We start from the raw sequence: 16461 nt of genomic DNA on the forward strand, positions 1-16461 counted from the left end.
TGTGACTGGGACTGGAGGATCCCCATGGCTCTTTCCACAACTGCCTTTGGTAAAAGTGGGGAATTTAGCCTCCAGGTCAGACTTGTTAAATACTGGCTTTGCTACAGTCACAAGCCTGGAGCCTGTCAAAAAGGTAAAGCCTTTTGCAGGTTTTTAGTACATCCACTTGGATGAGAACAATAAGAGACAAAAGCAGAACTTTCATATGGGTTTATTTCTGTAACAGCTGTCAGCTTCCAGGAGGTATGGCCCAGCTAGGGCGTCCTCCTCCCTTGCTTAGAAATCTACCCATGGCAATGAAGAGATGGCAACGTTGTTTAGAAACTCCAACACCACACAACTCTGCCTAGCACAGCAATGTTGCTACTACCACCCTACTACATGTTCTCACTCTGCTCCTTCAGGCGCCACATGGCAGCCATGTACTTGGTGATCTCACTGTTCCGACATGGGAAGTACAGTCTGCGGTCAGTGCGGTCCACACTAGTCTGTGGAAGAGAAAATGGTCAAAGTGTGAGGAGTGTCTCCAGGAGATGTTCTCTTTGAGATCAAAGATGCAAGGAGTCAGTTGCTGCAATTCACTGCTGCATGACTGGATGACTATATGATTGATAAGGTAACTGAATCTCATATTTCACGTTATTGGCTGATCGCCACTAAGGTAAAAGTAATAGGATTTACCATACTGGCCATTGGTCCATCATATCTTCACTGTTGGATTACTACTGTACCCAGGTGCTCATATAAAGGAAACTTCATTTGTCTTTTGGTAACTGTACTTCTAAAGTGGTTTTGTAAAAATGGTCCTGAGAGTTCCTAGGTTTGTGTCTAACTCCAATTTAGATGTGCTCAATTCTAGATGTAATTTCTTTCCCCTTGCCCATTGCTGCTAGTCCTGCAACCTCAATCAACCACCTGAAAGTCACGCTGGGCTCTTTCTAGCTCAGGCATTGTCACCAGTGACTCTGACTCACCCGAGACACACCATAGCATTAACATTTCTGGAGCTGGTACTAGTTAACAATTGTTTGATGCAGGAATGAGATCCCTCACCCCTTAGCTGTGTTTGTTGCCGAGCTAATGGTATAAAGGATAAAAACATGTCACTAAAGCCATCAGGAATGTGTGGAGGTCTATGGAGTAAAGACTAAACTTTTTTCTTTTTGTGGCTGGTTGGAAGTACATTACCAATCAAGCCAGGAGTCAGTAGCAAGAAGGGATGAGTTGCACAGGGATGCAGGTTAGAGGTCAGCGTTTCTGTTGGCAGGGAGGCAGTGCAAGTCATGACTTGCTCTATATAAATCTCTGCAGGCAGAAATTGTTTCCCCTTGGTACACTGTACACCTTGTTACCCCCTTAGTGATAGCCTGTTTGCAGGCGTTATCCATCTGGGAACTAGCTAATTTTTGAAAGACTAAAGCACTCTACCCTACCCCATTGACTGCCTATCTGCTCTTTTTTCCCCTCTGAGTAGAAGGAGCGCTAAGAAATTGACCTATGGCAATCCTGTCTCTATTTTGAAACAAATACAATTATATCAGTTCTATGTTCCCTCAACTAAGTGGTTTCCAAGAAATTTACCAGAATTCTTCAGGCACTCTTGCTTTAGTGGAACCTCAGAAATCTCTGCTGGATCAGTCATGATTACTACTATCATTTGTCAGACATTTTTAATAAACCCTTGTGTCACAAAATTTACATCTCTTCTCCAAGTATTTCCATGTTGATTCCTTATCATAAATCAGACTATATTTTCTGACTGGGATACACCTCCAGTTTATTAGTAGTTTCATGATTCTTTCTTCCCACTTACCTAAAGGATACAGTCATACCACATTTACCTACAAACATTTGTAGCCTTATCTCCCATTAAATGTCACTTCATTAGTTGTTGCTCTTCAGTGAACTCCCGCCAACTTTATTAGCATCTGATACTTATGTTAGCAGAACTGAATGCAAATATTCTGGGAATGGTTGCAGCAGATTGAGAGAGGGGGACTATCACTTCACCTCTGTACTCTGCAGTGCCTATGCCAGTTGGGCCATACGCATGGGCTCTGTGCGTGTTTTGGGGTGGAGCACTCATGGGGGGGAAAAATACTGGGTGCTCAGCATCCACCAGCAGCTCTGTGGACCAGCTCCTTCCCCGTCCTCCCAGTGATTCCTGCCCATGGCGATCAGCTGTTCAGCAGCGTGCAGGAGGCGCTGTGGGGGGTGGAGTGGGGGGTGGAGCCTGAGGTGGAGCAGGGGTTGAGCGCCCCCCGCCACCCCGAACTCGGAAAATTGGCGCCTCGGAGTTGGACTGTATACTCCATCATATTCTACTAAAAATTAATGTTCAATTTGCTACCCACTAGCACCTCAGCTCTTTCCCAACCATTCCTGTTTCCCAGGATGTTCTGTTCCATTGGTTATATTTGTTTCAAGTTTGTTCCGGGTTTATTCCTCAACCAGAGAAATGAGTTCAAAGGCTTACACTGAGCTGCTCCTTTTTATACTCTAGATCAGTGATTCTTAACCTGGGGTGCAAGACATACCAGATTTTTTTAGAGGGTAAATCATCGAAAACACAAATTAAGCACAGGCACATAAGTACAACTACTTTGTTTCATCAAACCTATGTATTTATTAACATACATTTTTTAACAATTATTTAATATCCAAACAAAAAATATATCTAGGTTTAAAGAACTGACCTACTTCAATGATTTTTGATAAGGGGTGCAAGAACATACGATTTTTGATAAAGGGTGCCGGCTGCAGTAAAGATTAAGAACGACTGCTCTGGATAAAGCGTTTCAGGATTCTACTCACCAAGGGAGTATTGTTCCAGCCAATTTCCTGGCTCTCTGTCTGGGGCTCTGTGTATTTCTTGGTTGGCTCCAGTGCAGCATGGTGAATAAGATTCAGAAACTTGGCTGTTGGATTGTGGGGGGGAAAAACAGGTATGGGGAGAGGGCAGTATTTTAAACCAAAATAAAGGAACTAGATCAAATAATTAAGTGTTATGACACAAGGGAAGATTTGAACCTTATCCTGAGGAGCTCATACTCTAAAAGAAATAGATGAGGCCAACAGTGAAGTCAGCTCTCTGTTTCTGTGCTTCTGTGAATGACCCTGTGAGGTATCATGGTATATCTACTGTTTTTGTCAAACATACCCATACATCTTGCTAATTCTGTCATCCTTGTCTCCTGTACAACAGCCCCCTATCCTCACTCAGTCTGCTGCCAGCTACCCCTCCCTATCCTGCCAATTGACATTGCTTAAGTTACTTACTTGTAACCTGGTTCCTTACTATTCCAGTTCTTATTTCCTGATCTGTGACTTCAGGAAACCAGTTCCTACTTCTATTAACTTTTGTCTGTTTGTAAACTTACAGACCCTGTATGCCAGTGTCTTTTTTTTTTCCCCAGGCTGCTCTCACTCTGTGTAAAGGCATGTGCATAGAGAGTTCTAGAATCATAGAAATGTGGGGCTGGAAGGGACCTCAAGAGGTCATCAAGGCTGGCCTCCTGGAGATGGCAATAGTGACTGAAAAGTGCAAAACTCACCTTTAACTAAAGTGAGGCTTAATTCTTCTCTCAAAAAATAACATGACCGGATGACTAGTGAAGTTACCATAGACAACAAAGGAGAAAGGATGCAGATCGGGATAAGTAAAGAACATGTCAGAGATTTTCTGATTAATATGAATGAATTAAAGTCAGCAAGGCCTGATGCTGTTCACCCCAGGCTGCTGAAGGAATTAGCTGAAGAAATCTCAGAGCTGCTTGCAATAATATTTGCAAACTCATTGATGACAGGAGAAGTCCTGGAAGACTTGAGAAAGGCTAACGTAGTTTTAATCTTCAAAAGGGGAAAAAGGAGGATCCAGGGAACTACAGACCAGTCAGCCTGACCTTGATCCCTGGAAACCTACTAGAGCAATGTATAAAACATTCAATTTGTGAATACCTGGAGGATGAAGGGGTAGCATCCAGCATGGATTTACTAAGAACAAATCATGGCAAACCAGCTTGATTTGCTTCTTTGACAGGGTAACTGATTTGGTGGATGGGGGAATGCGGTGGACATAATATACCTAGACTTTAGCAAGGCTTTTAACACAGTCCCACGTGACATTCTGTTAAGTAAGCTGGAGAAATGGGGGCTTGGCGGAACTACCATAAAGTGGATACATAATTGGCAAAGCAACCACAAACAGTATCAATGAAATTTTTAGATTGGAAGAAGGTCACAGGCATCTGTTCTGGGTCCAGTGTTATTTAACATCTTTATTAATGAACTGGAGGTAGGAATAGAGAACACTGCTGAGAGGGATCTGGGAGTTGTGGTGGATCACAGCCTCAACATGAGTCGTCAATGCAATGCTGTTGTAGTTTTAGATTGCATTTGCTTTTTTTGCATTAACAGACGCAAAGCATGCAAGTCACAGGAAGTGGTAGTAATGCTTTATTTGGCACTGGTTAGGCCTCAGCTGGAGTACTATGGCCAATTTTGGTCACCAATGTATAGAAAGAAGGTAGAGAAACTGGAAAGGATTCAGAGGCGATTGACAAAGATGATCAAAAGGATGGAATGCAAGCCATATGAGCAAAGGCTGAAGGACCTGGGAGTGTTTAGTTTGGAAAAGAGGAGATTAAGGGGCAACATGTCAGGGTTCCCTCCCCACTCTGAACTCTAGGGTACAGATGAGGGGACCTGCATGAAAGACCCCCTAAGCTTATTTCTACCAGCTTAGGTTAAAAACTTCCCCAAGGTACAAATCCTTCCTTGTCTTTGGATGAGTACTGCTACCACCACCAAATGAGTTAGACAAAGATTCAAGAAAAGGACCACTTGGAGTTTCTGTTTCCCCAAAATATTCCCCCCAAACTCCTTCACCCCCTTTCCTGGGGAGGCTTGAGAATAATCTAACAACCAGATAGGTAAACAAGGTGAGCACAGACCAGACCCTTGGGTTTTTAGGACACTAAAAACCAATCAGATTCTTAAGGTTTCAGAGTAACAGCCGTGTTAGTCTGTATTCGCAAAAAGAAAAGGAGGACTTGTGGCACCTTAGAGACTAACCAATTTATTTGAGCATGAGCTTTCGTGAGCTACAGCTCACTTCATCGGATGCATGCTGTGGAAATCGCACAAGACATTTTATACACAGACACCATGAAACAATGCCTCCTCCCACCCCACTCTCCTGCTGGTAATAGCTTATCTAAAGTGATCATCAAGTTGGGCCATTTCCAGCACAAATCCAGGTTTTCTCACCCTCCGCCCTCCCACAAACAAACTCACTCTCTTGCTGGTAATAGCCCATCCAAAGTGACCACTGTCTTCACAATGCATATGATAATCAATGTGGGCCATTTCCTGCAGAAATCCAGGTTCTCTCACCCCCGCACCCCCCTTCAAAAACCACACACACAAACTCACTCTCCTGCTGGTAATAGCCTATCCAAAGTGACCACTCTCCCTACAACCTGCATGAAAATCAAAGTGGGCCATTTCCAGCACAAATCCAGGTTTTCTCACTCCCCCACCCCCATACTCACACAAACTCACTCTCCTGCTGGTAATAGCTCATCCAAAGTGACCACTCTCCCCACACTGTGCATGGCAATCACTCCCCCTACAATGTGCATGATAATCAAGGTGGGCCATTTCCAGCACAAATCCAGGTTTTCTCACCCCCCCCCCCCCCCCCAAACACACACACACAAACTCACTCTCCTGCTGGCAATAGCTCATCCAAACTGACCACTCTCCCCACACTGTGCATGGCAATCAAGATGGGCCACTTCCAGCATAAATCCAAGTTTAACCAGAACGTCTGGGGGGGGGGGAGGAAAAAACAAGGGGAAATAGGCTACCTTGCATAATGACTTAGCCACTCCCAGTCTCTATTTAAGCCTAAATTAATAGTATCCAATTTGCAAATGAATTCCAATTCAGCAGTTTCTCGCTGGACTCTGGATTTGAAGTTTTTTTTGTTGTAAGATAGCGACCTTCATGTCTCTGATTGCGTGACCAGAGAGATTGAAGTGTTCTCCAACTGGTTTATGAATGTTATAATTCTTGACATCTGATTTGTGTCCATTTATTCTTTTACGTAGAGACTGTCCAGTTTGACCAATGTACATGGCAGAGGGGCATTGCTGGCACATGATGGCATATATCACATTGGTGGATGTGCAGGAAACAGAACTTTATTATAAAGGAAAAAAAAAGTAAAAGAAGCACCTCTGTAAATCAAGATGGAAGGTAATTTTACAAGGTAATAAGACTTAACACAGAGGATTCCTCCCTAGGCAAAACTTCAAAGTTACAAAAAACAGGGATAAACCTCCCTCTTAGCACAGGGAAAATTCACAAGCTAAAACAAAAGATAATCTAATGCATTCCTTGCTGTTACATCTAATATTACAGCAATAGTAAGTATCAGTTCGGTAGGAGCTACATTACTTGCTTGGTCTGTCTCGGAGAGAACACACACAGAGCACAAAAACAAAGCCTCCCCCCCAGATTTGAAAGTATCTTCTTTCCCCATTGATCCTTCTGGTCAGGTGCCAACTAAGTTAATTGAAGGGCTTTTATATTATTGCATACATAAAGGTTGTTACCCTTCCCTTTATATTTATGACACAACATGATAGCAGTCTTCAAATACTTGAAACGGTGCCATAAAAAAGAGAGAGAAAAGTTATTCTGTTTTGCCACAGAGGGCAGGACAAGAAGCAATGGGCTCAAATTAGGGCTGTCAAACAATTAAAAAATTAATCATGATTAATCGCAAGATTAAAAAATTGATCAGTTTTTATTGCATTGTTTAAATAAATGATATTCTATTAATAGTTTGGATGTTTTCTACATTTTCAAATATATTGATTTCAATTACAACATAGAATAAAGTATACAGGGCTCACTATATTTTATTACAAATAGTTGTACTGTAAAGATAAAAGATCGTATTTTTCAATTCACCTCCTGCAAGTACTGTAGTGCAATCTCTTTATCGTGAAAGTGAAACTTACAAATGTTTTAAAAAAAAAAAAATCTACATAACCGCACTAAAAAATAAAGCAATGTAAAACTTTAGCGCCTACAAGTCCATTCAGTCTAAGTCCTATTTACTCCCTAAGACCAATAAGTTTGTTCACATTTACAGGGAATAACGCTGCCCACCTCTTATTTACAATGTCACCTGAAAGCGTGAACCAGCGTTTGCATAGCACTGTTGTAGCTCCCGTTGCAAGGTATTTACATGCCAGATATGCTAAACATTTGTATGCCCTTTCATGCTTCAACCACCCTTCCAGAGAACATGCTTCCATGCATGACTGTCATTAAAAAAAGTGTGTTTTTAATTAAATTTGTGACTAAACTCCTTGAGGGAGAATTATGTCTCCTGCTCCATCGTTTTACCCGCATTCTGCCATATGGTCTCGGATGACAACCAAGCATATGTTGTTCAATTTAAGAACAATCACTGCAGGTCTGACAAAATGCAAAGAAGGTACCAATATGAGATTTCTAAAGATAGCTACAGCACTGGACCCAAGGTTTAAGAATCTGAAGTGCCTTCCAAAATCTGAGAGGGACGAGGTGTGGAACATGCTGTCAGAAGACTTAAAAAAGCAACACTCTGATGCAGAAACTACAGAACCACCAAAAAAAGAAAATGAGCCTTCTGCTTGGTGGCATCTGACTCAGATGATGAAAATGAATATGAGTCAGTCTGGACTGCTTTGGACCGTTATTGAGCAGAATCTGTCATCAGCATGAAAGCATGTCCCCTGAAATGGAGGTCGAAGCATGAATGTTTAGCATATCTGGCATGTAAATACCTTGCAACCCTGATGGAATTGGCATAGTTAGCGCTACAAAAAGTAAAGGAGTACTTGTGGCATCTTAGAGACTAACCAATTTATTTGAGCATAAGCTTTCGTGAGCTACAGCTCACTTCATCGGATGCATACTGTGGAAACGTTTCCACAGTATGCATCCGATGAAGTGAGCTGTAGCTCACGAAAGCTTATGCTCAAATAAATTGGTTAGTCTCTAAGGTGCCACAAGTACTCCTTTTCTTTTTGCGAATACAGACTAACACGGCTGTTACTCTGAAACTACAAAAAGTAATTTTTACTCTGACATTCACACCTTCTTGTCAACTGTTGGGAATGGGACACATCCACCCTGATTGAATCATTGACCCCCCCCCCATTTGGTAAGGCAAGTCTCATCTTTTCTTGTGCTGTATATTTATGCCTGCCTACTGTAATTTTCACTCCATACATCTGAAGAAGTGGGTCATAGCCCATGAAACTTATGCTCTAATAAATTTGTTAGTCTTTAAGGTGCCACAAGACTCCTCATTGTTTTTACTAAGAAAAGTGTGTTAGTGCTTAATGGCCAAAGTCTTTCAAATGAAAATGAATCCACTGAATTTGCTTTGGAAAAATCCAGTGTGGATAGCTTAAAGGAGGCTTCTTTGTTAACTGATATTGGAAGTGAACAGTTTGTGTCAAGTTCAAAAGAGAGGCTAGAATCCTGGCTTTACACAGCAGAGCAACCTTGTAAATAAACCCATAGACACTTTGGATATATCTTGTTATCTCTTAGAGCAGGTCTACACTACAGCGGGGATCGACACTCTGAGACTGATCCACCGGCACTAGATTTAGCACAGAGGTGGGCAAACTATGGCCTGTGGGCCACATCCGGCCCACAGGACCCTCCTGCCCGGCCCCTGAGCTCCTGGCCTGGAAGGCTAGCCCCTGGCCCCTCCCCTTGCTATTCCTCTCCCCCACAGCCTCAGCTCTCTGTGCCACCAGCGCAATGCACTGGGCGACGGGGATGCAAGCTCTTGCTGGGCAATGCAGCTGAAGAGCTGCAGCCCAACCCTGCACTCTGGGCTGCGCGGTGGTGTGGCTGGCTCCAGCCAGGCAGCACAGCTGCCTGTCCTGGTGCTCTGTAGCGCCACCAGCCACCAGTGCTCCAGGCAGCGCAGTAAGGAGGCAGGGAGCAGGGGGGGTTGGATAGAGGGCAGGGGAGCTTGGAATGGTGGTCAGGGGGCAGGGGTGTGGATAGGGGGTGGGGCGGTCAAAGGCCAAGGAACAAGGGGGTTGATTGGGGGTAGGGCCCCAGGGGGGCAGTCAGGAAAGAGACGGGGGGTTGGATGGGGCAGTCAGGGGCAGGGGTTCAGCCTCCCCTAACCAGCTCTCCATACAATTTCGGAAACTTGATGTGTACCTTAACTATTCACTTCCTGCATTTCAGATGTTTAAATCTGCATTACCTTCAGGCTCCGTCCCCAGATCCCAGCTCACATGTTAAGTAAGATGGGGCTCGGACACCTGCTGAGGGAAGGGCCCCTCATATCCCAGCTCCCGTGGAGGGGCAGGGTGGGGAACTTGGACACAGCAAGAGGGACAGGGCTCCCCAGATCCCAGGACACAGAGGCCAGGGAGAGGAGCTCAGATCTTTGCAGAGGGATAAGGCTCCCCTAGATCTCAGCACCCATGGAAGGGGAGAATTCAGAGCTAACAAGCCACTCCCTAACCCCCGCCCCAACTTCCTCTGCTACTCCTCACATTGCCCAATCCTTTCTATCTTCCCCTTTTTCCCACTCCTTCTTCCTTGAGTTCCGCAACCTCTTTTCTCTCCCCTATCACCTATCTCCATAATATCCCCATCCCTCAACACAGACCCAAAGTCCTCTCCCCCTATTCCAGGCTACTCTTCCCACACCTAATCACCTTCCCTTCCCAGCAAGCATTCACATGTGTAATTTATTTTCTTTTCAGGAATAGTTAAAGCACGTTCTGAATTATATGCTATACTAAGATTACATGTCTCCAACATTAAAACAAACAAACAAACAAAAAAACCATTTGACAGAGAGGACTTTACCAGAATGTTTACAGTTCATTCTCAGATTTCTTTGTCCAGAGTAGGGTTTCAAACTTCAAAGTTCCAAGAATCTGTGCACTATGAAATGCTTTTTTCAGGGGGCTTTATCTTGGGAATACCTTGGGAATACCAATCCCCAGTTTGGACCACTAACCCTACATTATACTCCTATGAGGCATAGCAAATTTCAAGACAGTCCATTTAAAGGTGGATTTTAGAGCACTTGGAAAAGTCATCCTTTAAAAACAAAGCATTCTGTAACCTTAACTATAGAAGAGGTGGTGCACTGCTATAGTATTGTATAAAATTAATCATCAGCAACTGCTGCTGTATCCAGATCCCTAGCACAGGATAATGCTGATGTGGGGCACTTTTTCTTCTCTTTTTTTTAAAAAGGAAAGACAGATGGAAGGGGCTCTACACATCCATCTGCAGCATATGAGGTTTGGAGAGGTGTGAAGTTGCCCATCATCTTGGAGCTTGTCTATTGTGCGCGTTTTCATGCCATAGAGGGTGTTATTTCTAAAGTACACCATGGAGATGAATGCAGCCTGAAACAAATAGCTCTAAGATACGTGAACTGCCCCTCCAGCCCCCAGTACACACACAGGAGGGGAGAATGTAGGGCTGACAGGTGCTCCCTGCTTCAATCTCTCTCACATGTCCTACCACCATGTCATCCTTCATCGCTGCCTTACACACACCCTTTACCTGAGCCTTCAACTCCTTCCCCTCCTGCCCTTTATTCCCTTCCCTTTAATCCACATTTTCCTCAGTTGGGCTCCAAGCCCCTGTTCTTTCCCACCCCTCTGCTCCAAGCATATGCATGTGTAATTTGTCGTCTTTTCAAAAATAGTTTGATCACCTTCTGAATTTCATTACATTCTTTCCCACACAGCTCCCCTCCCTCCCACCCCTCCCCAAAAGCATGTTTTTATTTCTGATGTCTGCCCAAGGGTGGATTTGGATTTACAGTGGCTGTGTGTTGCTCAGGTTCAGTGGTCACAACATTTGCCCTTAAGTCACATGTGTCCTGTGAGTTGTGGCTGGCTGTGAAGCCTCTTGTGCTCTCTGCCCATATGCAGTGTAATCAATTCAGTGTATTAGCTTTAGGAATGTTAAGCCTGAACTTAAATTGAGAGCCTTACTCTGTCTAATTTTCTGAATTTTGCTCCCCCAAAGGCTTAGGGGAGGAATGCATTCTCTGCAGGGTAACTCACAAGCAAGTGAGACCATTCTGCCAGGCTTCCAGTTGAAACTAGACAAATTCAGATGGAAAGAAGGATTTTTGACAGACAGAGAAATTAACCATTGGAACAATTTACCAAGGGTCGAAGGATTTTCCATCACTGACAATTTTCAAATCAAGATTGGCTGTTTTTCGAAAAGACCTGCTCTAGAAATTATTCCTGCCTTATACAGGAGTTCAGAATAAATTATCACAGTGGTCCCTTCTGGCCTTAGAATCTATGAATAATAATTAGTCCATAAAAAATGTTAAACATTACCACATACATAGTTAAGCAATCAAGTCAGGATATAGCAGTTAGTTGCATATAAACATCTTAATTCTGTACCCTTGTGCATAGGCTTTGACAGACTAATCACATGCTATTTATGTGTATATAAATCTCCCCACTGTGTTTTCCACTGAATGCGTCCGATGAAGTGAGCTGTAGCTCACAAAAGCTTATGCTCAAATAAATTTGTTAGTCTCTAAGGTGCCACAAGTACTCCTTTTCTTTTTGTCAATCTAGTTCACCCAAATAAGAATTTTGACTATCAGCATTGATTAAGTTATACAGTAACAACATACCCACCAAATTTCTCTGACTGGCATTTTAAAGCTATACCTTGATACTGACCTCAGCAACATTCCCATCTATGTGCAATCGTTAGCTGTGTTATATGTACATGTGGAAAGTCTGAGGTTAGCAAGTCTGCCAAAAGATACACCTCTCCTGGCCAAATGTGGCTCTGCTGAGGCCTGCCTCAGTTTCACCTTAATTTGGTCTCCCTTTAAAAATGTCAACACAGGCCAGCTATTCAAAACATTCCCGCTTCTTAGGTCCAATTTATTATATCTTTCAAAAGAAAGTCTTTCCAAAGAAAACTCAAACCTTCAAAGTCATCATCCCTGTTTCAACTGGGCCCAGTTCCTCTTCCTCTCTTTAATAATTAATTTCTTTCACCCCAGTCCCAACCTAGGCACAGCCTCTCCTCTCTGAGGATCTGTCTTCCTGCTTTCCCAGCACCGCTTGCCTAAAGACTGGCCTTCTCCACAGGCCTTCCCAGCTGGTGCTTTCCCTCTGCTGACTCAAGGCCCTGGGGTGCCCTCCTTAGTCTCTGAAGTTCAAACTTCTCAAAGGCAGCACTATATGGAAAAAAAATAAAGGGAGTTGTGACACTTGTCTCATGTCTGCTGGGCTCTTAAAGACAGAGAGGTGCATCAGAAAGTTCACCAAGACATCATGAGCTCCTTAGACAACTCAGATGTTCTAAACCAGGGGCAGGCAAACGTTTTGGCCTGAGGGCCGCATCTGGGTATGGATATTGTATGGCAGGCCATGAATGCCTGGTGGGGGAGGGGGACTGTATGGGGTGTAGCATGGGAGGGCTCTATAAGGGATGTTACCGAGGTGGGGAGAGGGGGGCTCTAAGGGGGCTCCTAGGGGCTCCTAGGGGCCCTGCTGGCAGTGACACCAATGCAGGAGCACCAGGTACCGCCACAGGTGGAGGCATTCTAGCTGGGACGGGTGTAGCCCCTGGGTGGTTTCGAGGCTCTCGAGGGTGGGGCCGTAGGAGACCAGGAGGGGACTGGGTGCGCTGCCGTGTGTGTGGGGGGGTGTTCTGATCCCAGAAACAGCACAGTGAAGTTGCACCGTCGCAGTGTGGCTCTGCGTGCCAGAAGATGATGCTCATCAAGGGAATTGTGAGTCAGGGGCTGGGGAGTGCCGTGCAAGTGAAGAGGGGCAAGCCTCCAACCCTGCTCCCCAGTGGGTGGAACAAGCCCCTGACCCCGCTCCCCAGTGGGAGCTTGAGGGCCGGATAAAAGTGTCTCACGGGCCAGAAGCAGCCCGCGGGCCATAGTTTTCCCACTCCTGTGCTAAACTATTTGGGGGTAAAATATCCAAAGGCCCACACATTAGGAGCTATGATACTGCTTGGATAATTCCTTTGTCCTGGGGCCTGGGTCATACACTCTTCCCATCCCCACCTCCTCAAGGCACTAAAATGTTATGCAACATTATCCTTTCCAGTTAATCCAGCTGGAAAATAAGAATTGTTATAGGTACACTGTCTTGTTCATAGGGTTTCAGAGTAGCAGCCGTGTTAGTCTGTAGCCGCAAAAAGAAAAGGAGGACTTGTGGCACCTTAGAGACTAACAAATTTATTTGAGCATAAGCTTTCGTGAGCTACAGCTCACTTCATCGGATACATGTAGCTTTTGACACGGTCTCCCACAATATTCTTGCCAGCAAGTTAAAGAAGTATGGGCTGGATGAATGGACTATAAGGTGGATAGAAAGTTGGCTAGATTGTCGGGCTCAACAGGTAGTGATCAATGGCTCCATGTCTAGTTGGCAGCTGGTATCAAGTGGAGTGCCCCAAGGGTCGGTCCTGGGGCCGGTTTTGTTCAATATCTTCATAAATGATCTGGAAGATGGTGTGGATTGCACTCTCAGCAAGTTTGCAGTGACACTAAACTGAGAGGAGAGGTAGATATGCTGGAGGGTAGGGATAGGATACAGAAGGCCCTAGACAAATTAGAGGATTGGGCCAAAAGAAATCAAATGAGGTTCAACAAGCACAAGTGCAGAGTCCTGCACTTTGGACGGAAGAATCCCATGCACCGCTATAGACTAGGGACCAAATGGCTCGGCAGCAGTTCTGCAGAAAAGGACCTAGGGGTTACAGTGGACAAGAAGCTGGATATGAGTCAACAGTGTGCCCTTGTTGCCAAGAAGGCCAATGCATTTTGGGATGTATAGGTAGGGGCATTGCCAGCAGATCGAGGAACGTGATCGTTCCCCTCTATTCGACATTGGTGAGGCCTCATCTGGAGTACTGTGTCCAGTTTTGGGCCCCACACTACAAGAAGGATGTGGAAAAATTGGAAAGAGTCCAGCGGAGGGCAACAAAAATGATTAGGGGACTGGAACACATGACTTATGAGGAGAGGCTCAGAGAACTGGGATTGTTTAGTCTGCGGAAGAGAAGAATGAGGGGGGATTTGATAGCTGCTTTCAACTACCTGAAAGGGGGTTCCAAAGAGGATGGATCTAGACTGTTCTCAGTGGTAGCTGATGACAGAACAAGGAGTAATGGTCTCAAGTTGCAGTGGGGGAGGTTTAGGTTGGATATTAGGAAAAACTTTTTCACTAGGAGGGTGGTGAAACACTGGAATGCGTTACCTAGGGAGGTGGTGGAATCTCCTTTCTTAGATATTTTTAAGGTCAGGCTTGAAAAAGCCCTGGCTGGGATGATTTAGTTTCGGATTGGTCCTGCTTTGAGCAGGGGGTTGGACTAGATGACCTCCTGAGGTCCCTTCCAACCCTGATATTCTATGATTCTATGAAATAAATTTGTTAGTCTCTAAGTTGCCACAAGTACTCCTTTTCTGTCTTGTTCATAGTTGCTGTGCAGCTACCACCTTGCATTTCCAGTGTTTCTAATCTTTTTCAGGAGTCTTTTTTTAACTGCCCAATAAAGTTCAATTTTTTTCACATACATGCTTTATTTTATTTTACAAAATGGAAATGATTTCTAATCTGTCTCATTTATCTGATAATTACTTCCTTATCTAATTATCTTAACAGCTGATCAGAGGCTACTTACCATCCGCAGGCTCTTCTATGTTATCATGCCAAGACATTGGCTTCCTGGTGATAGTGTGAACTGGGGAGAAATGTGATGATGCAGGTGAGTTGGTATTATGGAATCAATATTACAGGCAGTTTCAGGTAAAGCACTAGCTCCCCCTATCCTGCCTCCTGCCAGCTCACTTAGGCTGTTAAGGAGAAGAGAGACTACAGATTGGAAAAGGAGCACTGGTTAATGTCGTCACTTGATTGCTCCTGGGAACTGAAGGGAATCAGCTTTGGCACCACGGGACCCTGGCACTAGGTGTTTGTGAGCAGAGAGCAGAGTTCATCCACCGATTTGTCAGGTTCCTAAACTGTGACCTGCAGGCCACTTGCTGGAAGAGCACAGAGTTCTGGCTGACTACATGGGGCTAGTTCCTCCTTGTTTCTAGCTGCTAAATAGCATTTAAACCCCAACACATATACAAATCCAAACATTACTTTCCCATGTCAGTATGGGCAGTGGGTATAAGAGGCTTGGGGAGACTAAGCCTCTCCAAACGGGGCAAGAAATGCCAGACGCAGTGCACCTCCCCTTGGAGGAGCAGTGACCCACTGCCTTTGGAGCACTGCCTCTGGAAGCTCCAGAGAAGTGGGGGAGCCATTGGTGCTCTGACTATGACCCCGCCCACATGCTGCCCCGAAGCCCTGCTCCCATGGGGCCTCTTCGCCCTGAGGCCCTGCGCTCGCCCCCCCTGCCCCCCCCCCCGCACCTGCTGCTTGCGCCTCTCCATGGGAGGAGGTGGAGACATGCGGGTGGGGCAGGAGGCAGGGCCACGGTCCAGGCACCCTCACACTTCTAGGGAGCTTCTGGCACTTGCACCCAGCCTCCACAAACACAAGAGTCACGCACTACTTATGCATGTCAACAATTGCTGTAGTTGCCACAAGGATATTACATGACTGTGAATAGGAGGGTCGGAAACTGGAGCCTGGCCAGCGGATAGGGAGGACCTTCTGTCTAGGGCCTCCATCCCATCTTGCCCCAGTTTTGTGACCCCAGGCCACCACTGCCAGTTCCAGACCTGCTCCCATATACCCCAATCTTAAACTGGCCACGTGGGCTGCCTCACAACTTCAAGTTAGCCATACCCTGGGCCCTGTCTCTCGTGTCTGAGTGAGTCGGCCATGTTCACCAAGCACTGTCTTACCCCAAGAGAGCAGACTGGCCCCCCCCGGCCCCCCGATCCACTTGGTGGAGTCAATCCCGTACTCTGTCATGGCCCTCCTACATCTTGCCCCCTTGCCTCCCCCCTCCCTTCTCACCCCATTTGAAGGGGGTGGCCCCCTTGCATCCCCCTCCCGTCTCGCCTCGTTTGAGGGGGTGGCCCCCTTGCCTCCCTTCTCAAAGGGGATTTGTACTCCCCCATCCGGTCTCACTCTGTTTCAGCGGGTAGGCCGCTTTCTCCCGCCTCACCCCGTTTGAGGGGGTTGACCCCGTACTCCGTGTGCAGTTTCTGGCACCGCAGCTCCTTCCGGACGGTCTCGCAGAAAATCTGGTTCTGATGCACCAGGTCGGGCGGCTCCTTCTCGCGGCCCCGCGCCGCCATGGCCGGCCCCGCTCCCGGGAAGCTGGGAGCGCAGCGCGGAGAATTCTCAGCGACTACGTTTGTTTCATTCTTGTTTCCTAGCAACGGCGCTTCGCCCCCAATCCTTGGTCAGACGCAGAGGACTCGCTGATTGGTAC

The 16461-nt window shown here is 45.7% G+C and overlaps 1 protein-coding gene across 1 annotated transcript; it reads right to left on the minus strand.

Moving 5' to 3' along the window:
* Positions 1 to 195: 195 nt before the first annotated feature.
* Positions 196 to 16433, minus strand: FAM183A (family with sequence similarity 183 member A). The gene is made up of 4 exons (XM_007061505.4): positions 16192 to 16433; positions 14749 to 14808; positions 2815 to 2918; positions 196 to 488 (listed from the first exon to the last, which is right to left on the minus strand). Exons 1-4 carry the CDS (start codon positions 16322 to 16324, stop codon positions 378 to 380), a joined length of 408 nt encoding a protein of 135 aa, XP_007061567.2. The 5' UTR covers positions 16325 to 16433; the 3' UTR covers positions 196 to 377.
* Positions 16434 to 16461: the final 28 nt, after the last annotated feature.

This window comes from Chelonia mydas, chromosome 8, assembly GCF_015237465.2.
Source record: "Chelonia mydas isolate rCheMyd1 chromosome 8, rCheMyd1.pri.v2, whole genome shotgun sequence".
Taxonomy (NCBI): Eukaryota; Metazoa; Chordata; order Testudines; family Cheloniidae; genus Chelonia; species Chelonia mydas.

What these genes read in the sequence shown, in the direction of transcription:
- FAM183A (XM_007061505.4), bottom strand. Translation starts at nt 16,324, where the DNA reads ATGGCGGCGCGGGGCCGCGAGAAGGAGCCGCCCGACCTGGTGCATCAG. An exon ending in CATAGAAGAGCCTGCGGATG is followed by an intron (nt 2,919 to 14,748) that starts GTAAGTAGCCTC and finishes ACAATCCAACAG; the next exon opens with CCAAGTTTCTGAATCTTATT. An exon ending in GCTGGAACAATACTCCCTTG is followed by an intron (nt 489 to 2,814) that starts GTGAGTAGAATC and finishes TCTCTTCCACAG; the next exon opens with ACTAGTGTGGACCGCACTGA.